Source organism: Littorina saxatilis, linkage group LG17 (genome assembly GCF_037325665.1).
Source record: "Littorina saxatilis isolate snail1 linkage group LG17, US_GU_Lsax_2.0, whole genome shotgun sequence".
NCBI lineage: Eukaryota > Metazoa > Mollusca > Gastropoda > Littorinimorpha > Littorinidae > Littorina > Littorina saxatilis.
This window is the reverse complement of record NC_090261.1, coordinates 47,104,313-47,130,484: the sequence shown is the minus strand read 5'-3', so window position 1 is coordinate 47,130,484 and position 26,172 is coordinate 47,104,313. Positions and strand designations below refer to the sequence as shown.

Genomic DNA, 26,172 nt, shown 5'->3' with positions numbered 1-26,172 from the left:
CCAGGCAGAAAGGATGCTAAATGATTTCACCCAAGTAAACATTTGAAGTCTGTGGACTTTTTGCAGGATGTAAAAAAGACACAGGTCTAGATACAAAACAAAGTAGAGGAAAATCCTGTTTCAGTTTGAGATTCTTGTTTAAACTGTGGTGTTCTTTCAAACAATTAAAAAAATTTGTGCGGATGTATTTGTGAACTTATTTTGGTTTAAATATGTGAATTTGAACATGTTTCTGTTGAATGAAAATGTTTAATGATTTCATTCAAGTCAACATTTGAGGTCTGTGGACTTTTTCAGGGTATAAAAAGAAAACAAAAGAAGAAATAGACATTAAAGTCTAGATACAAAACAAAGGAGAGGAAAAACATGTTTCAGTTTGAGATTCTTGTTTCAACTGTGGTGTTCTTTTAAACAATTAAAGTTAGATGACAATTTTTTGTGTGGATGTATTTGTGAACTTATTTTGGTTTATAAGTGAATTTGAACATACACTGTAGAATCTCTCTTTCTCTCTGTCTCTTTCTCTCCCTTTCTCTCTGTTTTATTTATACGTTAGTTTTGAAACATGTATTCATCAAATATAAGAAGTGAATGTTCAGCCAACATAGCATTTACACACACACACCAAAAAAAAAAAAAAAAAAAAACAAAAAACAAAAAAACCTACCTACCGACCCTACTTTTTTTGGTCATGTTACCCTAAACAGACAATTTTTTTTTTTTTTGCCTAATGCTTAGTTTGGGCTATTTCAATTGGGTTTCTTAAAGGAACAGTAAACCATCACAGATACTGTCAGGCTTTTACGCACAGTACAAACACCCTTTCATTTACACACTCACCGCTTTTGAACATCCTAGGTGCCCTCCGTAAAGAGCGAGCAATTTTCAAAGAATTTATTTTTGCGTGGTTTATCTTACCCCTGAGCCATTGCGAACCCGTGTGATCCAGTTTCCTTTTTTCACAATGTAGTCGTCAGTTTGTGATTTCAATGCGACTCGCTGTAAGCTTATCTGCAATAGCACGTTATTAATGTGTACCTCTGAATCTAAACGCAACAAACGGCTGCGATTCACACGAACTAGAGCGGTGGGAGTTGACCGTTCAGAGAAACGGGCGCTAGACACAACCGTCATCTGCTTTTCTTTTTTCAAACTTTCAAAACTTCGAATTGTGCTGATCTTGTCTTGATGAAAAAAGAATTCTTTTATGATTTAAGAATGTTTGTGTAACAAGCTGACAATTCATTATCTAGATTTTAAAAGTTAGTTCTAGCGCCAACACGAGGCGCCTGATTTGCCGATCAGAGGGTCCACGAAAATAAATTCTTTGAAAATTGCTCGCTCTTTACGTAGGGCGCCTAGGATGTTCTCAAGCGGTGAGTGTTTGAACAAAAGGGTGTTTGTACTTTGTGTAAAAGTCTGACAGTATCTGTGATGGTTTACGGGAGGCTTACTGTGCCTTTAATTCCCTTGGTTGTGATGAATGTTACCAGAGGGGGCCGCATCATAGATGGCGCTCCCGTCTTTCTGCCACGTGGCGCTTCTTAGATACATTTGGTTGCCAACTACCGAGATAGACAGCGCCCTGAAGGACATTCACTCACTTAGATTTGATTAATTACTACACTTGTGGTTCGTTTTCGAGCAGATTTCGCACGTGCCGTGTACGTGTTAATCAAGGTACAGTGCAATCCCCAAATTCTTCAGATACGTCAAATGCAGTTTTGAGAGATGATTATGGAAACAAAAAAACAAATAAGTGGCGAAAAGATTGGGAAGTTTCATCATTTCCACAACAAACTGAAAAATATCACATTTGCATATGCTTTGTGTTCCCGAATGCAGATAAAACAGGCAACGATTCATTCATGGTGCCAGTGCTGTTTACTGCTTCACAATGAATTACATTTGTCCAAACTTTCACACCAAACTGAGTACCAGGGTTGAAGTGCATGAGAATGTTACCCGCCGGGTGGGAGCCAGCTGCGGGCTTGGATTGGTTAGAATCTCAATCGCGCCTCACTATCAGTTTCCATCAGTAAGACCCCGCGGCTCGCTCCCATTCGGTTTTCAGCTTTTGGGTGCGTCTCAGTCCAGGACTGAAAAGGGAGAATTCCCTCCAACAGGAAGAAGGATCTATTTTTATGTTGTTATTGTTTGATATTTTAAGTAATGTTCTTGGGCATTTTGAATACAACACAACATATAATTCAATATCACATCAACAGGATTTGTTTTAATGGCTAATTGCCTACAACAAAAAGATATAAACGATACTGTAGATAACAATTTGAGGTACTGAAGAAAAAAAAGGGTGTTGAAGAAAGGAAGAAGAATTTCATCTCAGACTGTTACATGGCTGGGGGTTCAGGGCTGCATGAAGCTCTCTTCGTGTTGTGTGTGTTGTAACGCCGTCATGATGTGAGTGTTACATGGCTGGGGGTTCAGAGTTGATTTGTTTTATGCTGCGTGCCTCAGAGACCCTACGAAGACCGCTGCCAACACCCGTGAGAGACATCTGTCTGTCAACACAATACAGAACGAAAGAGTTAAATGTAAATGTAACTGGATTCCCATATAAATCCGTCTGTGAAACATGGAATAAAAGAGTTAACTGTGAATCCATCTCCATGAACATCCGTCTGCGAACAGAACGCAGAATGAAAGAGTTATACATGTACCGTAAACTACCTTGTAAACGCCCAGTATCGAGAAAACGCCACCCCCTATTTTGGGTCCAAAACAGTGTAGAGGGAACAGAACCATGTGAACACTCATACCGCTCATTTGTTCCAAAAGTGTTAAATAGAAACACCCTCCAGTTTCTAGTTGATTCTTATCCCCTTCACAAAAATACAGAGATATCATTCAAGTGAATAATGACAAGATGCTGCAATGCAGTCATACCGTTGAGTTCAAACATTTACCACTGCAGTCTCTGGATAGCTTTGCCAAAAGTACACGACGCTTTAAGAGACGCATCTAAGGTTTAACAGATCGATCTTGGGGCAATTAAAGACACTAAATGAACTGACCGGTGTTTTTTATATTTAGTCAAGTTTTGACTAAATATTTTAACATCGAGGGGGAATCGAAACGAGGGTCGTGGTGTATGTGCGTGTGTCTGTGTGTCTGTGTGTGTGTGTGTAGAGCGATTCAGACTAAACTACTGGACCGATCTTTATGAAATTTGACATGAGAGTTCCTGGGTATGAAATCCCCGAACTTTTTTTTCATTTTTTTGATAAATGTCTTTGATGACGTCATATCCGGCTTTTCGTGAAAGTTGAGGCGGCACTGTCACGCCCTCATTTTTCAACCAAATTGGTTGAAAGTTTGGTCAAGTAATCTTCGACAAAGCCCGGACTTCGGTATTGCATTTCAGCTTGGTGGCTTAAAAATTAATTAATGACTTTGGTCATTAAAAATCTGAAAATTGTAAAAAAAAATAAAAATTTATAAAACGATCCCAATTTACGTTTATCTTATTCTCCATCATTTGCTGATTCCAAAAACATATAAATATGTTATATTCGGATTAAAAACAAGCTCTGAAAATTAAATATATAAAAATTATTATCAAAATTAAATTGTCCAAATCAATTTAAAAACACTTTGATCTTATTCCTTGTCGGTTCCTGATTCCAAAAACATATAGATATGATATGTTTGGATTAAAAACACGCTCAGAAAGTTAAAACAAAGAGAGGTACAGAAAAGCGTGCTATCCTTCTTAGCGCAACTACTACCCCGCTCTTCTTGTCAATTTCACTGCCTTTGCCATGAGCGGTGGACTGACGATGCTACGAGTATATACGGTCTTGCTGAAAAATGGCATTGCGTTCAGTTTCATTCTGTGAGTTCGACAGGTACTTGACTAAATATTGTATTTTCGCCTTACGCGACTTGTTTTTAAATACGCCGCTGTGTTTGAAATGTATCTTACCCCCTCCCCCATCTCCGATTTTGCTAGATGACTTTGATCAGGACAAATGAACTGACTACGATTATAATATTTCAGTGTATGATTTTTTTCAGACACACGTGACATGCTGCTGCTCAGAACACTGGATATACGAAGCAGATCTTGAGTCATCATTTTCATTGTGAAAAGACACACAGGGATTGTTATGGTTAGTTTCCATGTTCCATTCTCGCGAGGCACTAGCACACACAAACGCGTCTGTGTCACAGAGAAAGAGACAGATGTAAAAGACATTTTTGCACGGAAACAAATCCTAATATCATTCTCATATCAAGTGATCAAATACCGCTATTTCTCACGAGGAACAGTTTCGGCACAGGGAACAGCACCTAGTAAACGCCAACCCCCTACTTTTGAGCGACATTGGTGTGCAAGGGGTGTGTCAGTGCGTATACAAGGTAGTTTACGGTAAATGCATTACCACATATAACTCTGCCTGAGAACGAAACATGGACATGGAATGATAGGGAGAAATAGAAGAATTATATGTAAATTCATCCCCACGTGCAGAAAATAGTCCTGTGAACTACAGATTTTTTATTTAAATCCACGGAACAAAAAAGTTTGATTTAAATCCACGGAACAAAAGAGTTTCTGGCACAAATCAGTATCTGCGAAGACAGGGAGAAATAGAAGAATAATATGTAAATTCATCCCCACGTGCAGAAAATAGTCCTGTGAACAACAGATTTTTAATTCAAATCCACGGAGAAGTTTCTGGCACAAATGAATTCTCATCAGTATCTGCGAAGAAAGGAATAAATAGAATAATAATATGTAAATTCATCCCCACGTGCAGAAAATAGTCCTGTGAACAACAGATTTTTAATTTAAATCCACGGAACAGTTTCTGGCACAAATGAACTCTCATCAGTATCTGCGAAGACAGAGAGAAATAGAAGAAGTATAATATATATATGTAAATTCATCCCCACGTGCAAAAAAAAAAAAAGTACTGTTGTCCGCACGCCGGGCAAAAGATTTTGATTAAAATCCATCCAATGTGCAGAAGATCTGTCTGTGAACATGAAGCCGAAAGACGAATGACATGAAAATTCATCTTCATACACAGTACGTTTAGTCTGTTAACGGAACGCCGAGCTAAAGATTAAAATGTGAATTCATTCGCATATGATATAGTACGTCCATCCGTGAACAGAACACCGAACAGAGTTAAATTTAATTTCATCCGCATTTACAGTACATTCATCTGAAATACACTACCCGTCATAAAAAAAATACAAAGATACATTTAGCTGTGTATCTTTGTGATACGGCCAGTTATCTTTGATAAGGGGGAGCGTACAGAGCTCCATGTTTGCACAAGAAATGCGAACTGTTTGTCAATAACGTTAATTGAGTTTGTGTGATTGTTCTAGAGGAAATCAGTTTTTACTCCATTTGCGATGTGGTGCCAAAAGACAAATTTCCATGTTTTATGTCAAATAAAAACGAACAAAGTGTTCTTATTTTATCTTATTTTCATTTCTGTTTGAACAATGTCAATATTAATAGTAAAGATAGCTTGAGGAAAAGGCAAACCCTTCCACCTGTACCAATATCTGCAAATTGCCATTTCCTCAATCTTCATCCATACATTCATTGCACACAGAAGGGGGGGGGGGGGGGGGGGGGGGGGTAGGGAGGGAGAGTGGAGGGGAAGGTGGCGGAGGAAGGAATGATATTCTGAGCGGTTACAGTTTGAAGGCTAAATTACATTGTAAATTATCCTAATCTTAAAATGAATCCTAATTTACATTGATGCATTCAATAAATGCACACTATGCTGGTAAAACTCCCTGCCACCTTACTTATTTTGGTCATTCCTCCGTGCCAATCGATTGAGAGGTGGGTAATCAACCTCCCCCCACCCCCCATAACACCAGTTCTTTCCCTTTCGTACTGAGGAGGTGTATTCAAATAATAAGTTCGGTCAGCCACGTTAGCATTAGTTGTGTCTGATAAAATATTATCCTTAAAATTAATATTAAAAGTCCTACGGTTTTAAGCCATTAAGGATTTGAGTGTTTGTTCGCTTTCAAAAAAAAGAAAAGAAAAGGAGGGCAGGGGGTGGGGTTGAGATGATAATGCTCTGTGGAATTCGTTAAAAGGAAAAGTAGTTAAGATGTTTCTTGGTAAGAATTATGTCTGTATTCTATATCTTCAATAACGGGTTTGTAAAATGATTTTTTTTTTATTCAAAACGAGTTAAAAGGTAGAACCTTTCAGGATCACCAATAAAAGCAAATAGATGAGCAAGTAAGAGGAACACGAACAATAAATCTCAAAACTTTTTAGTAAAAAATAAAATAAAATAAAAGGATTAAGATGCAAGCCACGAAGGCCGTGGTAATAAAAACAAGTCGCGTAAGGCGAAAATACAATATTTAGTCAAGTAGCTGTCGAACTCACAGAATGAAACTGAACGCAGCAAGACCGTATACTCGTAGCATCGTCACTCCACCGCCCGTGGCAAAGGCAGTGCCCGTGGAATTGACAAGAAGAGCGGGGTATTCGTTGCGCTGAGAAGGATAGCATGCTTTTCTGTACCTCTCTTCGTTTTAACTTTCTGAGCGTGTTTTTAATCCAAACATATCATATCTATATATTTTTGGAATCAGGAACCGACAAGGAATAAGATGAAAGTGTTTTTAAATTGATTTCGAAAAAATATTTGATAATAATTTTTATATATTTAATTTTCAGAGCTTGTTTTTAATCCGAATATAACATACTTATATGTTTTTGGAATCAGCAAATGATGGAGAATAAGATAAACGTAAATTTGGATCGTTTTATAAATTTTTATTTTTTTTTACAATTTTCAGATTTTTAATGACCAAAGTCATTAATTAATTTTTAAGCCACCACGCTGAAATGCAATACCGAACCCCGGGCTTCGTCGAAGATTACTTGACCAAAATTTCAACCAATTTGGTTGAAAAATGAGGGCGTGACAGTGCCGCCTCAACTTTCACGAAAAACCGGATATGACGTCATCAAAGACATTTATCAAAAAAATGAAAAAAAAGTTCGGGGATTTCATACCCAGGAACTCTCATGTCAAATTTCATAAAGATCGGTCCAGTAGTTTAGTCTGAATCGCTCTACACACACACACACACACACACACACACACGCACGCACACACACACACACGCACGCACATACACCACGACCCTCGTTTCGATTCCCCCTCGATGTTAAAATATTTAGTTAAAACTTGACTAAATATAAAAACATGTACAGTTTGGCGACTAGTGAGCCTAGGGTGAGGATATGTTGTCTAGAAGGTAGTCGCTAGAATCAGGAGGGATGGCGGGAGCCACTCGACCTCAAACTGAAACACGCTGATGTGATAATCTGGGCTTAGAGTTATACCCACAGCCCCATGTCCGAGACCCTGACCAGTCGGCACAGCAGCAAGCTCGGTGTGACCAGCCTAGAGAACTGCTACTGTGCAAATAATCCTGGGGACTCAGACCATGGAGCTGCATATGGTCATATAAGGTTTTAAAGGTAATTCTATTTGTAGCGCATGGAGCGAAAATGTGTTGGAATGAATAGGGTTCTCCACAATGGCAGGACTTGTTAAAGATATGGAAGCACAGAGGCGTCTGAAGATAGTGAGGAGGTTTGTTGGGAGATCGGGGGTGTAGATCGTTCATATCAATGGGTTGATAGGACAGAGATGTTACGTACTGACTTTGAATAAATTTACGAATTTTACTGTAGAAGTCGGTTACTGAGTAGCCGATGTTAGTGTTAGCTGGGCTAGATTCTGCCGCTTCTTTGGCAGCGACATCCGCCAGTTCATTTCCCCGGACCCCTACGTGAGAGGGGACCCAGAGAAATGATACGGATGTGCCGGATGCGATTAACTGGTGACATGTAAAGAGGATTTCTCTTTGTAGCTCTGCCCGATTTGATGTGTTTCGATGCAGAGCTTGTAGTGAAGAGCGCGAGTCAGAGCAGAAAACTACCGCACGCGGTGTGACTGGGAGGTCATTTATAAAAGTGCATGCCATGAGCAAGGCAAATAGCTCGGCTGAGAATATGGAGATGTCTTTATTAAGACTATATTTCCTTGAGATTTTGAGATCTGGGATCACAAAGGCGCAGCCAACGCTGCCGTCTGCAAATTTGGATCCGTCAGTGAAGACTTTTAAATGCTCCGAGAATTTGTAGTTTAGGGTTTCTTTTGTAACAGTAGCGAGGTAGACGGGGTTATCTTTTTTGGTAGTATTATATTCACTGTCATATATAATAGTAGGGGTTTCCTCAAGCCAGGGCGGGTAGGAGGGCGGGGGGACCCTGGCCAGCTCACTGACCTTCACCCCGCTATCGGCTAGAATGCGGTTTACTGTGTCGGATAAGGGTAGCGTTTTGGCCAAGAGTTGAGTGCTATGTTTGGTGTTGGCCTCATAAGTTTGGTGCTGAGGAAAAAAGTCAGTCAGGACCTCGCAGGCAGAGTTCTCTACAGCGTGGACTCTGACAGCATACTGAGCTGAACGGAGTTTTACTGATCTCATCTACAAGGGGCAGCCACCCACACTCCCTGTAGACTCGACTATTACTCACTTGTTGGGAGAGTCCCAGAGCTATCTTGAGCGCCCTGCACTCTATAACAGCCAGTTTTTTCATGAGCGCCGGGTGCGTCGCGAAGTAAGCTTCTCACCCGTACAAGAGGCGGGAGCGAATTAATGCCCGCACTACCTCTGTGACACACTTGCGTCCTCTGGCCCAGGATTGGGACGCCAGGTAGCGTAGGCTATGATACATAGATCCGTGTTGGCCTTATTGATAAAGGTGAGTAGCGAACCTGCATAGCCTATGCTTAGAAATAATTCACAAGATTTTCAAAACATGATGAATAGAACCAAGTTGACCAAATGTCAATTCGGCAAGGCAGGATGCGAACATTTTAGATCAAACAATCACCAACTAAACTTCAGGCTTCCCCAGGCCTCGTAAACAATTGCTCAGAGTCTAATTACCACATATTCAAAATTAGAACAATGCAAAACCCAAACCATTCAGAAGAAAGGACTTGTTTCTTGAAAACGCTGAGGATACTTGGAAAGTGACTTGCTGCTAGCGATGATAGCCTGGCGTCTGATACGGGTCTTAAGATGCCAGACTCAACCAAATAAGAATCGGACTGGATGAGGCACAACAATTTGTCTTGGAGTGACCGTTGTTACTTGAACATCCGGGCTACTTAGACACACTGGCGAGAGGCTAAACCAAATAAAGATTGACCCATATATGGAGCACTAATCGTCTGCTCGAGAAATCGCCTCCACTCTACTCGAGACAACTGTGTCTGCCTTGAAGTTCATAACAGCATTTAAGCAGAAGCTGAAATGTTTTTAGTGTTAAATTAATGAATGTCTTTTGTGTGTGTGTGTGATCGTCAACCGACATAATTATGTGGGTACGAGCCGCTGAGGTGGTTGTAAGAAAACCCGCCTGGTTCAGTGGTTGGGGGCCGATTGGGATTTCTGATTTACCGGCCTAGCCAAAAAGTTGAGGTACACCCCATGTGACATGGTCATTAGCAAAATAAAGTACAAGCACTTGTTGACGTTTATATTGAGTCTTAACATTTGCAGCTTATTACAAACAAAAACCATGGACAGTTGTATCAAATAGTAAATCAGTGTTTGTGTATTTATTAGGTTGGAGCAAGGGGAGAGCCAGTCCTCCTGTGGTGGCAGCGAGGAGAAAGATTGACCTGGTGGAAAAGTTTGCTAAACCGGAACTACCCTCTTCCACAGCAGAAACATCAGCTTTACCACCTTCTGACCAACCATAAGAAGATACAGCTACTTTGCCAGAAGATACAGATACTTTGCCATCTTCTGACCCATCACAAGCAGACATGGATGCTGGTACTGTGCAACGTCACTCTGCTGACATGTGTTGGGCTTTTGTCAACATTGATCAGCTCAATCTATTGCTGAAAGGTCTATTCTGTACTAAATGCTTGTCTGATAGCAGTCTGATTATGAAAGAAGGTGATGCATCAGCCCAAGGATTTGCACAGGCCCTGCATCTGGAGTGCATATGAGTGTCCATTCAAGTCTGCACTTGTTTACTCTTCCCCTGGTGTTTGCAACTCGTCGGGTGGTAAAGTTGCATTTAAAATAATCCGCTTATGACCATGTTGGTACATGAACTTGGAAAGGGACATTCAGCTTTACAGAAAATTGCTGCAGTGTTAGGATTGAGCACAGAAATACTGTAATTAAAATGTTGCAACTTTTGAATGGCTTGATAGCTTTGTTCCATTTGTGTGTATATATGTAATGTTGTTATATATATGTAATGTTGTTGATGATTTGTGAAGCATCATTTCTATGCAATGGAATAAGAAATCGGTGCATCCGTTGGGTTTTTGATGAGTCTGACAGTTTGGTTCTGATCAATATTTTCATATCAGCACAAACACAGATAATTGACTTTTTTAATGTTTTCATATGATATTTTTTTAATAAAAAAATCAGATAATTTGATTATCAAATCATTTCCCCTTCATAGTTAAAGTGTTATTCTGATTAAAAAAACCACCCCATTAATTCAAGCTCTACTGTGGTACTAGTTTACCGAGGTACTAGTGGGACTCTTTTACATGCTGTTTTCTCTACATGTAATTTGAAACAAAATGTGGTAATTAAAATGTTGAATGGCTAGATAGATTTGTTCCAATTTTGTATATGTTGTTTATGATTTGTGAAGCACCATTTCTGTGCATGGAATAAGAGTACAGTGGATTCCTTGTGTTTTTATGAGTCTGACAGTTTCGTTTTGATTCATATCTGCACTAACATAGATGAGTTTTCAAATGATGTTAAAAAAAAAGTCCGGATAATTTGATCGTCAAATCATTTCCCCATCATAGTAAAGTTATTATTCTTATAAAAACATATCAATTCAGGCTGCACTGTGCTACTAGTTTATTGAGGTACTGGTTGGAATCTTTCCAATGCTGTTTTCTCTGAATGTAATTTTCAGACAAACATCTGTAATTAAAATGTTGCAACTTTTGAATGGCTTGATGGATTTGTTTCACTTTTGTTATATTTAGTCAAGTTTTCACTAAATATTTTAACATCGAGGGGGAATCGAAACGAGGGTCGTGGTGTATGTGCGTGTGTGTGTGTGTGTGTGTGTGTGTGTGTCTGTGTGTGTGTGTGTGTGTGTGTAGAGCGATTCAGACTAAACTACTGGACCGATCTTTATGAAATTTGACATGAGAGTTCCTGGGTATGAAATCCCCGAACGTTTTTTTCATTTTTTTGATAAATGTCTTTGATGACGTCATATCCGGCTTTTCGTGAAAGTTGAGGCGGCACTGTCACGCCCTCATTTTTCAACCAAATTGGTTGAAATTTTGGTCAAGTAATCTTCGACAAAGCCCGGACTTCGGTATTGCATTTCAGCTTGGTGGCTTAAAATTTAATTAATGACTTTGGTCATTAAAAATCTGAAAATTGTAAAAAAAAAATAAAAATTTATAAAACGATCCAAATTTACGTTTATCTTATTCTCCATCATTTGCTGATTCCAAAAACATATAAATATGTTATATTCGGATTAAAAACAAGCTCTGAAAATTAAATATATAAAAATTATTATCAAAATTAAATTGTCCAAATCAATTTAAAAACACTTTCATCTTATTCCTTGTCGGTTCCTGATTCCAAAAACATATAGATATGATATGTTTGGATTAAAAACACGCTCAGAAAGTTAAAACAAAGAGAGGTACAGAAAAGCGTGCTATCCTTCTTAGCGCAACTACTACCCCGCTCTTCTTGTCAATTTCACTGCCTTTGCCATGAGCGGTGGCCTGACGATGCTACGAGTAAAATGGCATTGCGTTCAGTTTCATTCTGTGAGTTCGACAGCTACTTGACTAAATATTGTATTTTCGCCTTACGCGACTTGTTTATGTTGTTTATGATTTGTAAAGCGTCAGTTTTGTGTATGGAATAAGAGTTCAGTGCATTGGTTGGGTTTTTATGAGTCTGACAGTTTGGTTCTGATTCATGTTTTCATATCGGTACAAACAAAGATGGTTGTTTTCATATGATGTATATAAAAAAAATCCTGATAATTTGATTGTCAAATCCTTTTCCCTACATAGTAAAGTGGTCATTCTGATAAAAACATATGAATTCAGGGTGCACTGTGCTACTTGTTTTTTTATGTACTTGTTCGAATCTTTAAAATGCTGTTTTCTCTGAATGTAATTTTCAGACAAAACGTTACAATTAAAATGTTGCAACTTTTGACAGATTTGATGGATTTGTTCAGTTTTTGGCTCACGTAAGTGTAGCCTATGCGATGCTAACTTTTGTCTGTCTGTGCGTGCGTGCGTATGTATGTGTGTATGTCTGTGGTAGAAACTTTAACATTTGAAGACGTCATATTACATTGACGTAACATTATGACGTACGAGGGTTAGACGTCACGCGATGGAATTACTGAAAGTCTCGGTGATTGTTATTTTGAGCGGGCCGAGACTATTTGGCAGTCGTGTCCATGGCTACATGCAGACAGACAGATCTAGATCTAGTGTCTCGCTTTCTTGCACAGTTTCACCTATGCTCTTTCTGTGTGTGTGTGTGTGTGTGTGTGTGTGTGTGTGTGTGTGTGTGTGTGTGTGTGTGTGTGTGTGTGTGTGTATGTGTGTGTACTGTGTGTGTGTATGTGTGACGGAGTGATTGAGTTTGTGTTACTGTTTGTCGATTTCTTACGTGAGCCTTGAAGGCTTCGCCTCTTGTTGTATATGTTGTTTATGAGTCGTACAGCATCAGTTCTGTGCATGGAATAAGAGTTCAGTGCATTGGTTGTGATTTTATGAGTACTGATTCATAATTTCTTATCCGGACTGAACAAATAACTGAAAATGCTAAATCAAAAACATATTTTGCTTTGAATTCATTTTCCATGCACAGAATTATTAAACACACACATGTCGCTGCAAAGAAGAAACATTGGATCAAAACATGCACTGGTTCACAAACTGCAACATTTTAAAAAAATAAGCACATTTTATGATGTTTTTCTCAGTTTTTGGTGAATAAAACCCAAAAAATTTGCTTTTCACTCAAAATTTAAAAGGGTTTCCCTTAATTAAGTTATGCTTGCAAAAATCAAACAAGCAGCAAACTGTTTCAAACAGAAAAGAAAAAAGTGTTTGCCTACCCTGTCTCCCCTTAACGACCGCCTGTCTTAAACGACCACTTCTCGTTGGTCCCTTGGGTGATCGTTATAGACAAGTTCGACTGTGGAATTGTAGCCAAGTGGCGTACCCAGTCTTTTTGTGTAATTATCTCCTGCCCGACCCAGTTGCCTCCCCTGTCTATTATCTTCCCCTGACCCAAGTTGTGTCTCCCGCTAGGATTATTGTGAGTTGTAGGTGTGTAGGAAGGCTGGTTTCTTATTGGTTGATTGTTTGAACGGGTGCGCGCGTGACTCAGAATGATAGCGTGGGCTAGAATAGTACCCGGTGTGATTTCATAGTGAGAGGTCGTGTGTCAGTGTGCGTATCGGCTTGGTTTTGTGCTGTTTAACGTTTGATTGAACGATTACTGTGTTAATGTAAGGAGTCTAGCCGAGCCATTATAACGTTTATTTTGCCAAAGGAGTGATTCGAGGATTGTTTAGAGAGACTTTGTGTGTGTGAGAAACGTTTTAGAGCTGGTTTTATATCAGCGAAGTGACTTTCGACCGGGATCGTAATTCAGTTCCGACGAGTTGTGTGCGGCTGTATAGTGAGGAAGGAACTACACTGCTTTCTGATGTGCTTTCTGGTGTACGTTAATTAAAAGTCACGTTATCGCAACCTCTGTCTTGGCGTCTCATTTATGCTTCCTGGCCTATTTCCCCCCCTTCCACTCCACCCTATCACAGAATTATAAGCGGGATTATGCTGTACGATTGCACACAACACGTTTATCCTTGACCCACCTTGTATCTTTCTTTTTGATGAGGCAGAAGTAGACAACGGCAAGGACGATGACCACAACGAAGACGCATCCCACGATGGATGCCACCCAGACCACTAAGTCCGAGCTCTCCTTGGGTACGGCTGGAAAAAAAAACATCTGATCACAGACATCGCCAGGCTTTTATATACAGTACATACACTCTTCCGTTTGAACCCTTACTGCCAGGGAACACCCTCGGTGATCTCCATAGAGAGCAAGCATTTTTCAAAATGTTATTTCGAGTGGACGTTTATGGATGTGAATCGGAAGACTCGTTATGGCGCGCTGGACCTCACTGTTTATATCTAGAGAATAGACAGATAGGTGTTCAGCTTGTGAGACAAACATTGTTAAAACATGAAAGTCTTCTTCTATCACCAAGACAAAGTCAGTACAATTCGAAGTTTTGAGATGCGTGCTTCGCCGAACTACCATGCACCATTTAACCGTTTGCTTCGAGCTCTTCTCGCATACACCTACGGCACATACAGACATACAGACAGACAGACAGGCAGACACACACACACACACACACACACACACACACACACACACACACACACAAATAGGTTGAATCACTTCAGTTCAGTTCCATGGGATAAAAAATCTCCTCTACTAGAATACAAACCAAATATCAACATCATCCGGACCGCTTTTTGTGCTGAGTGGAAATTGCTTGGCTAATGTATTTTGCAGGTTACAAAAAAGGAGCAAAAAGTAGAAGAAAAAAGAATGCCTGCTGTCAATAGCGCCTGTTGTATGGGCGAGATGCGGCGAGTCTTTATTTGTAATATATGTATCGGAGATATAGGAAATAACTTTAGGGACATGTAGTTTGTTACTTTGGTATATACGTCCGAGTCGACCGGCCGTTTGTTTGTTTGTCTGCAAGTGCAGTATAATGGGTTTCTACTATTGTATACTTGTTGTACTTTGCCTATGATAGTTATGATTATATTTAAGAAATATTGTTAAATCGTGTTTTTATGAGACTAGTTGCTAGTTTAAACATTAATTTGAATGTTTAAATGGTTACCAGTATGAGTGATTTGGGTATATGAGTGTGTGAATCAGTATTGCCATTGTCCATATAATCCTGCTTTGGAGTTATTGGCATTAGACGGGCTGGGTAAAGGGTAAAGGTTAGCGTGATATTGACTATGAAACTAACTCTACGCCTATTCCAGGTCGCCTGTCGTTAACCTGAAGACTGAAACAACCAAGTTCTGGTGTCAACTTTAACCGGAAGATGACATTTCACCTACATCTACATCTTCATAAGCAGTCTTCTGCTTCACCTTTAACTGTCGTCATTCTATCGTCATTTTATCGTCTACGTCTACATCGTCGGGATTTCTATCTACGGCTGGACTCAGTTGATTATTTGAGTATTACCCTTATTACCTAGCTCGATAAATAAGCCATTTACTCCAGCAGGTCATTAACTTAGAAGTGTGTGTGTGTGTGTGTGTGTGTGTGTGTGTGTGTGTGTGTGTGTGTGTGTGTGTGTGTGTGTGTGTGTGTGTGTGATAAATATGTTTATAAGTGAACAATAATATTTCCTCTTATACTACAATTTGTGTTTGTGGAACTTTATTGTGCAAGATTCTTATTGAGTCGGTGGTTGACTGGCTGCGCACGTGTGTGATGCATGTGTGTGTGCGACACCTGCTATGCCCAGCAAGCAGTCAGGATTTAGACTTTAGGTATGTCTCAAAGTGGAAGGAGGCTCCTATTTTATGTAAAGGCCTGGACAGATACGTGTAGATTTAAGAATGGTTTACAAGAAGAAAAACAAGTCGCGTAAGGCGAAAATACAACATTTAGTCAAGTAGCTGTCGAACTCACAGAATGAAACTGAACGCAATGCAACGCAGCAAGACCGTATACTCGTAGCATCGTCAGTCCACCGCTCACGGCAAAGGCAGTGAAATTGACAAGAAGAGCGGGGTAGTAGTTGCGCTGAGAACGATAGCACGCTTTTCTCTACCTCTCTTCGTTTTAACTTTCTGAGCGTGTTTTTAATCCAAACATATCATATCTATATGTTTTTGGAATCAGGAACCGACAAGGAATAAGATGAAAGTGTTTTTAAATTGATTTCGACAATTCAATTTTGATAATAATTTTTATATATTTAATTTTCAGAGCTTGTTTTTAATCCAAATATAACATATTTATATGTTTTTGGAATTAGCAAATGATGGAGAATAAGATGAACGTAAATTTGGATCGTTTTATAAAAGAAATATTATTTTTACAATTTTCAGATTTTTAATGACCAAAGTCATTAATTAATTTTTAAGCCACCACGCTGAAATGCAATACCGAAGTCCGGGCTTTGTCGAACAATACTTGACCAACATTTCAACCAATTTGGTTGAAAAATGAGGGCGTGACAGTGCCGCCTCAACTTTCACGAAAAGCCGGATATGACGTCATCAAAGACATTTATCAAAAAAATGAAAAAAACGTTCGGGGATATCATACCCAGGAACTTTCATGTCAAATTTCATAAAGATCGGTCCAGTAGTTTGGTCTGAATCGCTCTACACGCACGCACACACACACACACACATACACACACACATACACCACGACCCTCGTCTCGATTCCCCCCTCGATGTTAAAACATTTAGTCATAACTTGACTAAATGTAAAAAGGTACAGTCAAACCTGTCTACAACGATCACCCTAGGGACCGTCTAAAAGTGGTCCTTACAGGCAGGTGGTCGCTATGGCAAGGTGAATTATATAGAAGAAAAACTCGTCTGGGATCCTTGGGATTGGTCGTTGTGAGCAGGTGGTCGCTTACGAGAGCATCAGAACGTGTGGAAAACACCGCCCCTCTTTCAGACATATTATCTCGTAGTCCTCGCAACAGTCATTTTTGTAGATACGGAGGTATCTACCTTTAATTAGAAGGCATGTGCAAAGAAAGAAAAACAAGAAGAGCAAACGCTCGATCGAGTCACTTTCGCAGTTCTGAATATTATATGAGGCATCAGATGGACAGGAAGAAATTGCTATTCACAACACAATGAGTCACGTTCACATAAAATTTGAGCCCGGTCACTTTTATAGTTTCCGAGAAAAGCCCAACGTTAAGTTGTGTGTTGCCGAACAGAAAAGGCTAGTTATCTCCCTTGTTTTTCTGATAACGTTCGTAAAAGGCTACAGATGTAAATACTTTGATATAAAGAATAATCCTACAAAGTTTCAATCACATCCGATGAACTTTGTCAAAGATATAAAATGTCTAATTTTTCCTTTGACGCTGACCTGTGACCTTGAAAAAGGTCAAAGGTCAACGAAACCATCGTTAAAGTGTAGAGGTCATTGGAGGTCACGACTAAACAAAATATGAGCCCGATCGCTTTGATAGTTTCCGAGAAAAGTCCAACGTTAAGGTGGTGTCTACGGACGGCCGGCCGGACGGACGGCCGGCCGGACAGACTAACACTGACCGATTACATAGAGTCACTTTTTCTCAAGTGACTCAAAAACCTCACTTTCTGTCAGGCATATTTCCCGGTGGTCCTAGCAACAGTCCTCGTTTTAAATACAAAGGTATGTTTCAGAATCAGACCGCGTGTGCAAAGATAACCCCCCACAAAAGCTTACTCTTTTTCAGGCACATTTCCTCGTAGTCCTGGCAACAGCTCTAGGTGTAGTAAACACAAAGGTATATCTAAGAATGAGAAGCTGTACAAACACAATTTATTTTTTAAAGAACACAACTTGCTCTCTTTCAGGTATATTTTCCTCGTAGTCTTGACAACAATTCTCGTTGTAAACACAAAGGTATATCTAAGAATCAGAAGATGTAGGGGAAGGGCTCCTAATATGGACCGGCTCCTAATATGGACCACCTCCTGTTCTGACAAACTAACGGCGCTAGAGCGCTCAAAAAAGTTTTATTCGCTGTATTTACCCTTTCTGGATGACTTGCACATGTCAAAAGAGTTGCAGAAACACAAGTCTCAAAACCGTTAGGCTTTTTCTCTTTTTTTCACTTTTGGCAGCGTTCACTCTAAATTTGCCGCCTAAAAAGGACTCGTTTCTGTCCACAACCAAAGCTTTTATCACACAAAAATTGCTACATATAACAGCTAAGCCCGTATTTGTCACATTTTAGCAGTGTTCACCCCGAGTTTCTGCTGCAAACAAAAAATAATAGCAAAATTTCAAAGTATGTGCGAGTCCTCTAATATGGACCACCTTCAACAAATCGAAGAAGATAAAAGCTAAAGGCTATTTTTATTAATTCAGTAAAAAGCTTGCTGGAAATAAACTATAAGTAGCCCTCGAGATATAAAAAAAAATATAACAAAAAGTATTCTTTTCGTGGAAGTTGATAATTTCACTTATTTTCACTCTGTTTTTGATAAGCTTCTTTAGTTTCCTGGTGTGCTTCAAATAATGCTCTCATCATCCCGAAACAGATAAATCTAAAGCCTATTTTAATTAGTCTGGCTTGTACACTAAGTTGTATCCTGCTATTTTGAAGTATAGGGGGCTTTTTACAGTGATTCGTGAAGGCCACTTCACTGGTCCATATTAGGCGCCCAGGCTCCTAATATGGACCATTTGTGATTTTTGTCTGTATTTAATTTTTGCTGAATATCTATCAAAGCGATTTCACTCTGATTCGGCCTCGTCGTTAACCTAAGAGAGGACTACCAAACACAAAATGAAACTTCTTCGCAAGAAAACAAGCTAGTTATTAGCATGAAACAAAAAGTGGTCCATATTAGGAGCCCTTCCCCTACGCAAAACAACCAAAATAAAACAAAACAAAACAAAACAAACTTACTCTCTTTGAGCCACAATTCGTTGTAAATACTAAGGTATTTTTCAGAATCAAAAGGCGTGTGCAAAAAAAAATATCCACAAAAGCTTACTCTCTTTCTGGCACATTTCCTCGTAGTCCTAGCAACAGCCGTTGGTGTGAACACAAAGGTATATATAAGAATCAGAAGCTGTACGCAAACAAAACCACAACAAAAAACTAACTTTCTTGCAGGCATATTTCCACGTAGATCTTGCAACAGTCGCCGTTGTAAACACAAAGGTATATATCTAAGAAGCAGAAGCTGTAGGCAACAACAAAAACCAACTTTCTCTCTTTCAGGTATATTTCCACGTAGTCCTGACAACAGCCCTTGGTGTAAACACAAAGGTATTTTTAAGAATCAGAAGCTGTCCGCAACACAAAAACATCACAACTAACTTTCTCTCTTTCAGGCATATTTCCTTGTAGTCCTGACAACAGTTCTCATTGTAAACACAAAGGTATATTTAAGAATCAAAAGCTTTACGCAAAACAAAAAACAAGAAAAAAATCCGCAAAAGCTTACTCTCTTTCAGGCACACTTCCTCGTAGTCCTGGCAACAGCCCTTGATGTGAACACAAAGGTGTATCTAAGAATCAGAAGCTGTACGCAAACAAACAAAAACACAACAACAACAAAACTTACTCTCTTTCGTGCATATTTTCTCGTAGTCCTTGCAACAGTCGATTTTAACGGGGTTGATACCACACAGTCCATCACACTGGCACTTCGGCTTCAGGGACGGGTGAACGAACAACGCACATCTGCCCTGGCACGTCGTTGAATTGACGTATTTATTGTTATCGGCTACAACAGAAAAAAGACCAACCATGATGATTTGTTTTTGTTTGTTTGCTTAACGCCCAGCCGACCACGAAGGGCCATATCAGGGCGGTGCTGCTTTGACATATAACGTGCGCCACACACAAGACAGAAGTCGCAGCACAGGCTTCATGTCTCACCCAGTCACATTATTCTGACACCGGACCAACCAGTCCTAGCACTAACCCCATAATGCCAGACGCCACTAGATTGCCAATTTTAAAGTCTTAGGTATCGGCCGGGGTTCAAACCCACGACCTCCCGATCACGGGGCGGACGCCTTACCACTAGGCCACCGTGCCGGTAACCATGATGATAAGTGATGTCTAACGCCCTCAGGGTAAAACCATTAGGGGCATGTTCCCGGGTTTGATCCCGACTTTAGATGGGGAAAAACAAAAGAAAGAAAAAAGAAAGGACAAAAATGAAAAGGGCCACCACAGGGGAGGGATGGTTGTCGCGCTCTAGCTCCCGGCCAACGAGGCACCCAAGCCGGAGGTGGTTTCAAGTAGCGTCATGGAGTTAGCTTGGAGATCCAGCTGAATCATTATGTGTCAGTGCTGGCAGTCAGCGCTGCCGTTGTGGGTCTCGTTTTACTTTGAATGGAGTTGTGGTGTCACAGTACCAGGGTGCCTTGCCGTCTGGTGGTTTGTCTTGAGGCGGTTTGGTTGTGAAGAGCCTTAGATGCCACAGCTTCGGCAGTCTAAGGTCCTACACGCACGCTAGGACCAAGGCCTAAAAAAATAGGTGTGGTTACGGTAACCCGACCTGCCTTATTTTTTTGGGCCGACCCTATAACTTTTTATTACATTTGTCAAAAAAATACCAAAAAAACCCAAGTAAACGAGTGCAGAAAACGCAATGAAAGCGAAAGCGCCCGAGTCGCACACTTATTTCCCTGTCAAGTATGTTTAATTTGTACACATTAGAAAAAAAAGTTTAAAAAAAAAAGTGATTGCCTACCTTCCTACCCTATTTTTTGGGGCTATGTTACCGTAACCACACCTATTTTTTTTTTCCCCAATCATTACAATCGGACAACAATAATGTGCAATAATTTTTTAGCCGAACACTAAAATATTTGCAGGCTTAAGAATTATGGTAAGGTAAAGTTTAAAAAAAGTTTAAAACAAAAAAGTCCTGTTAGGTAAACCCTCATGGAAATTAATTAATAGACGATGTTAGGAAATTACTGTGTTGGGTTTGTATTCGTTGTGAAAGAGTGAACATACTAACTTTGTTTGAGACACACTTTCCCACACACTAGCGAGGGATGTGTCTCCACACATGGACAGGGAGCACGTGTGGAGACACCCATCGCTAGTGACTGGCCTATAATGTCACGTGGGAAAGTTTGCCTCAATAAAAGCAGGAGTATTCACTCTTTCACAACCCGTGCAAACCTAACATAATTATTTCTGGAATGTGTCTATTCGGATTGCTTTATTGGTTTTCTGCATGCGTGTGTTCCATTTTGGACACCGGAGCCATAATCTAGATCACAGATCATGGCTGCGGTGTCCAAAATGGTGTATCATTGTATGTTCATACTTTCCAAGCTCTGATATTTTCGCTGTGAGATTGGGATCTTTATCGTGCCCAATCGTGCACACGTGGGTATTCGGACACCGATGAGAGTCTGCAAAAAACTGATTGTGGGAAACAAATCCCGCGTTAGTGACAAAATGGGTACAAAGCCAGCGCCGCTACCGATTGAGCTGTTCCCACGCCCCTTTTTACATTTAGTCAAGTTTTGACTAAATGTTTTAACGTAGAGGGGGGAATCGAGACGAGGGTCGTGGTGTATGTACGTGTGTCTGTGTGTGTGTGTGTGTGTGTGTGTGTAGAGCGATTCAGACTAAACTACTGGACCGATCTTTATGAAATTTGACATGAGAGTTCCTGGGTATGAAATCCCCGAACGTTTTTTTCCTTTTTTTGATAAATGTCTTTGATGACGTCATATCCGGCTTTTCGTGAAAGTTGAGGCGGCACTGTCACGCCCTCATTTTTCAACCAAATTGGTTGAAATTTTGGTCAAGTAAGTTTTTACATTTTTACAAATCACGGGTTAACAGCTATCCTTCTTAGCGCAACTACTACCCCGCTCTTCCTGTCAATTTCACTGCCTTTGCCATGAGCGGTGGACTGACGATGCTACGAGTATACGGTCTTGCTGAAAAATGGCATTGCGTTCAGTTTCATTCTGTGAGTTCGACAGCTACTTGACTAAATGTTGTATTTTCGCCTTACGCGACTTGTTTATCTTGGAAAAGGTGTATAGTCTGCGCTACACATCTGTCTATTTTGTTTAATTTGATTAATGTGTGTGTGTGTGTGTGTGTGTGTGTGTGTGTGTGTGTGTGTGTGAGTGTGTGTGTGTAAGTGATTTAGTGTGTGTGTGTGAGTGTGTGTGTGTGTTTGTGTGTGTGTGTGAGAGAGAAAGAGAGAGAGAGAGAGAGAGAGAGAGAGAGAGAGAGAGAGAGAGAGAGAGAGAGAGAGAGAGAGAGAGAGGGAGACTGACTAACAAGAACAGGTTGGCTCAATACACCGATTAACAGTTCCGCGGCCATTTTAGATTCGCACATGCGCACATCTTTTTCCACGAGCACCTTTGCTTCTTTTTCCTCTTCCGGTTTCCTGTTTTTGATAAAATGCGCATCCGCAGATGTTTTTTCGAACGTTTTTCTTCTTCTTCCTGTTCCGGTTGATTTGAGAAAGCGTAGATTCAGTCGGCAGAAAGTGCAATTTTGTAGTCTTCCAGCCCTGAAGTTGCTTTTGAGTGTTCGAAGAAAGAGTGTAAAGGTTCCAAGGATTACATCGGGCACACAAACACGCGATTTTCCTTTTTTCCCCCTTTGATTTGAACGCGTGCGCAGATCGTTTTTTGCGAGTATGTTTGTACTTCTGCCACTTCCGCTTTCCTTCTTCGTTCCATGTGTAGCAAAGTGCACTTCGCTACCCTAAACACTCTAATCATCGCATAGCGAAACAGCCTTGTGTACAGTACATAGCAGACGATACGATGCTGCGCGCGCACCATTGCCGGCGCAAATTCTAATACAATACCTTTCTTTATATATCTACCTAACTTCTATCTTTCAAAGTCCCTTTTATCTTTGATACGGTCCTAATTATATTTAGGTTTGCATAGAAGTCACTGATTAGGCTGGATGGCTGCATATTATTGTGTTATTTACGATAATGCTTCGAACTGACCAAAGCGTCACTCTGACCTTGACCGGTTTTCATGTATCGTTGAGAGAAATTGATTCTCACAAACTCATCTTTGTCTTTTCAATCATTGTTTTGTCATTTTTGTATCACTATTACATATCCCGTACCTATGTTGCATATGATTTTAGTTTGTTTATAAGGATTTGGTTGTAATGAGTGATGCTTGGTTCCTCTGCAAAGATTGCTAATTTATGCAGACAGGTACTCGCGCAGGAATTTAGCCGATTCCATTTACTTTCGGACTTTACCGCTTCGTACTAAGTCAATGTATAATTTTTCCCCAAGTAACGCATATCATGATGTTTGTCTAGGGTTCTTCTTTTTATCTGTATGATTTATGAGTTTGTCCATTATTCCAGTTTAGAGAGTTTTGTAATTTTCCGCACTGAAGTTGGTTCAGTGCCTTCACTAGGACCATTGTTTTTGCATCATACTAAATAAATATAAGTTTTTACGAAATGTGATCTATTGCAATGGAAAGCTAAAGGTCGTAGCTTTAATTTGATGTATTGTTTGTTAGGATTGGTTATGTATTTGTTTAAATAACGTAGGGTAAAGCAAGTGTAAGAAACACAGATTTCGTGTTTCTGGCCGTATTCAGTCCGATTTTCATCACCGCCGGACGGTGCTTTCTGTGCAGTCCGCGCCGGGGCTATAAGTATAAGCCGGACACCGGCATGGCCCAGGAGCTGGCCGCGATAGATGATGGTTACCCTATGGCCCAGGAGCTGGCCGCGACACAAAAAGAGGCTCACAGCCTTATGGCTCAGGAGAGACCCAAAAAAGTGACCCAAGGCGCACACCGTGCAAATCAGAGAGGAATGCAAACTGGAAGAGGAACCAGACAACAGGCAGCTCCATCAGCTCCTGTGTTCCTACATTTCCCGGTCATTATAACGGACACAAAATCCACCTCCCTGGCGACCCTCAATGGCATTCAGTTCCGACTGGCGTCCGTGCTTGCGGACAAAGTAGGCGAGGTATCCCACATCCGGCCTCTCGGATCGGGTCGTTTCTGTGTTGGCTGCTGTAGCCAGTCTCAACAGCTGAAGCTTTCAAAGCTTCAGAGCCTCTCTGGGATTGGCATCCGGACAGAGATACCTATCCCACGGGTGGAAGGGGTTATCCAAGGTATTCCCGTTGGAGTCTCCGAAGACGAGATCCGCCTTGCCATCAACGGCTGCAAAGACACAAACGGAAGGGAAGTGGAGGTGAAGGGACTATCACGCCTCAGTCTCCGTAACGGACAGCCCTCCAGGGCCGTGCGGGTCTCCTTCGCCGCCACTGTCCTCCCCCCAACGATTGTAATCCACAAGCGGGATTATCCAATCAGTGTCTACACTGCGCCTGTCTTGCGATGCTACAGATGTTCCAAGCTGGGACACGGCAAGAAAGAATGCAAAGCTCGTAACCGGGCCTGTGTGAAATGTGGCGGTCCACACGCGGTTAACAAATGCAGTGCCTCCAGCAACTTTTGCGTGAACTGCAAAGGGGCACACTCTGCGGCCTACCAGGGGTGCCCGGCTCTCAAGGTCCGAATCCGCGCTAACACCATCAGGGGTGCCGCATACATCCCCCTCGCACACGCCATTCAAAAGGCGAAGGAGGGCATGCGGGTGGAGCTTGCCAGCAAACAGTCCCTGCCACAACCAGCAATGGTGATTAACGGGATGTGGCGGCAAGAGGCTAAGTCCACGGCCCCAACCCAGGCTGACCAAGCTAGACACTATCTCTCGGCAAGTGTCCGGCAAAAGGCAACTGATCCGATACCGAAAAGGAGACCCGGCGAGGGGCCGGTAGGGGATAGAGGTAGTGCTCCCCCCGTAGAGCAAAGGGAAAATGCAGCGACTGACCCGAAAAGGAGACCCGGCAAGGGGCCGGTAGGGGATAAAGCTAGTGCTCCCCCCGTGGAGCGAAGAGATAAAGCAGCAACTGGCCCAAAAGAGAGCCCCACCGAGGGGCCAACAGAGGGAACTCCCCCTAGGTCGGTAGCACAGAGACCCGACGACAATCAGGGGACTCTGACAGACAATCCCGTGGTGGTGGAAAAAGCAAGTGAGGTCCTGCTCATGGAACGACTATTGGCGAGAGTCGATGACAGAATAGAAGAAAAGTTAACGGTCCATAGGGAAAAGTTATGCAACCTCACCAGCTGGGTTCTAGAGAAGACTAAATGCGCTGAAGAAACGCCAAAGGCAGGAGATCTGAGCCCGGTACTCATTTTGAAGAAGGTTCTCAGATCCGTGGCAAAGGCCAGAAACCAAGGAGGCTCCAATGGAGCCTCCGGGCTGCTGGCTGACCTTCATGGAATTTCCAAGCGCATCTCTGGCAACCCGAGCTCTGAGCTGGTTGTGGACAAAGAACTAGAATGTCTCGGTCTGCTTGTGGCCTCCCCTGACCTGTCAGAGGAAGCCATGTCGAAAATCACTTCCTCCCTGGGTGGTGGGATGGAAGCATAAACATTGTCTAAGCGAAAAACCACAAACTAGACAAAACTAGCCGGTTACCAAAATGGGCCACGTCCATGCCCCGCTGTGCTTCCTCCAGTGGAACTGCAGATCCATAAGCAAGAAAGTCCCTGTGCTCCAACACTATCTCAACGAAAAGAGATGTGACGTACTGGCCATCCAGTCCCTAAAAGTCGCCCCAAAATCATTGCCATTATTGGAAGGATATTACTACCCTCCCGAGTTTGCTCTAAACAAGGGAAAGGTGGCAGTTGCAACATATGTCCGTGACACACTAACGTACCGCCGCATTGACCCACCAGTCCCAGACATGGGAGAGCTCGGAGCCATGTGCACTGTACAAATAGTGGCAAATAAGCGCAAAGCGACCAACCTGGTCAATGTCTACTATCCTGAGGGTTGCGACAACCCTGGTACCACTGACTGGCTCAGCCAGCTGCAGACGGATTGCAACTGGGTAGTTGTGGGAGACTTCAACTCACATAACCCCATGTGGGACCCGGGGCCCCTACATAAGGTGGACTGGCACCTAGCGGACAGCATCTATGACTCAGAACTGGTCTTGCTCAATGACGGTTCCACCACGCGGATCCCTGATGTCTCGACTCACAGGGCTTCCGCCATTGACTTAACACTTGTCAGCCCCTGCTTGGCTGCTAATGCGGAGTGGACTGTCGAGCCAGATACCCTCCAGTCGGATCATAATGCAATTTTGATCAGAATTCACAACGTTGATACCATAGAACCCGATGTCGGTCCACCCAAGTATCGGCTCGCCAAAGCTGACTGGGCAAAGTTCCAAGCGACCCTAGACTCTGTCTGTG

At 41.5% G+C, this 26,172-nt stretch overlaps 1 protein-coding gene across 1 annotated transcript in view; it reads right to left on the bottom strand.

Moving 5' to 3' along the window:
• Positions 1-1,865: 1,865 nt before the first annotated feature.
• LOC138953516 (uncharacterized) overlaps positions 1,866-26,172 on the bottom strand; it is a 58,527-nt gene continuing 34,220 nt past the window's right edge. Inside the window, exons 2-4 of the mRNA XM_070325350.1 lie at positions 19,467-19,628; positions 13,967-14,087; positions 1,866-2,522 (exon numbers count right to left, since the gene is read on the bottom strand). Of these exons, the coding sequence (XP_070181451.1) occupies positions 2,429-2,522; positions 13,967-14,087; positions 19,467-19,628 (377 nt within the window). The 3' untranslated portion in view covers positions 1,866-2,428. The remainder of the gene's footprint in view (positions 2,523-13,966; positions 14,088-19,466; positions 19,629-26,172) is intronic.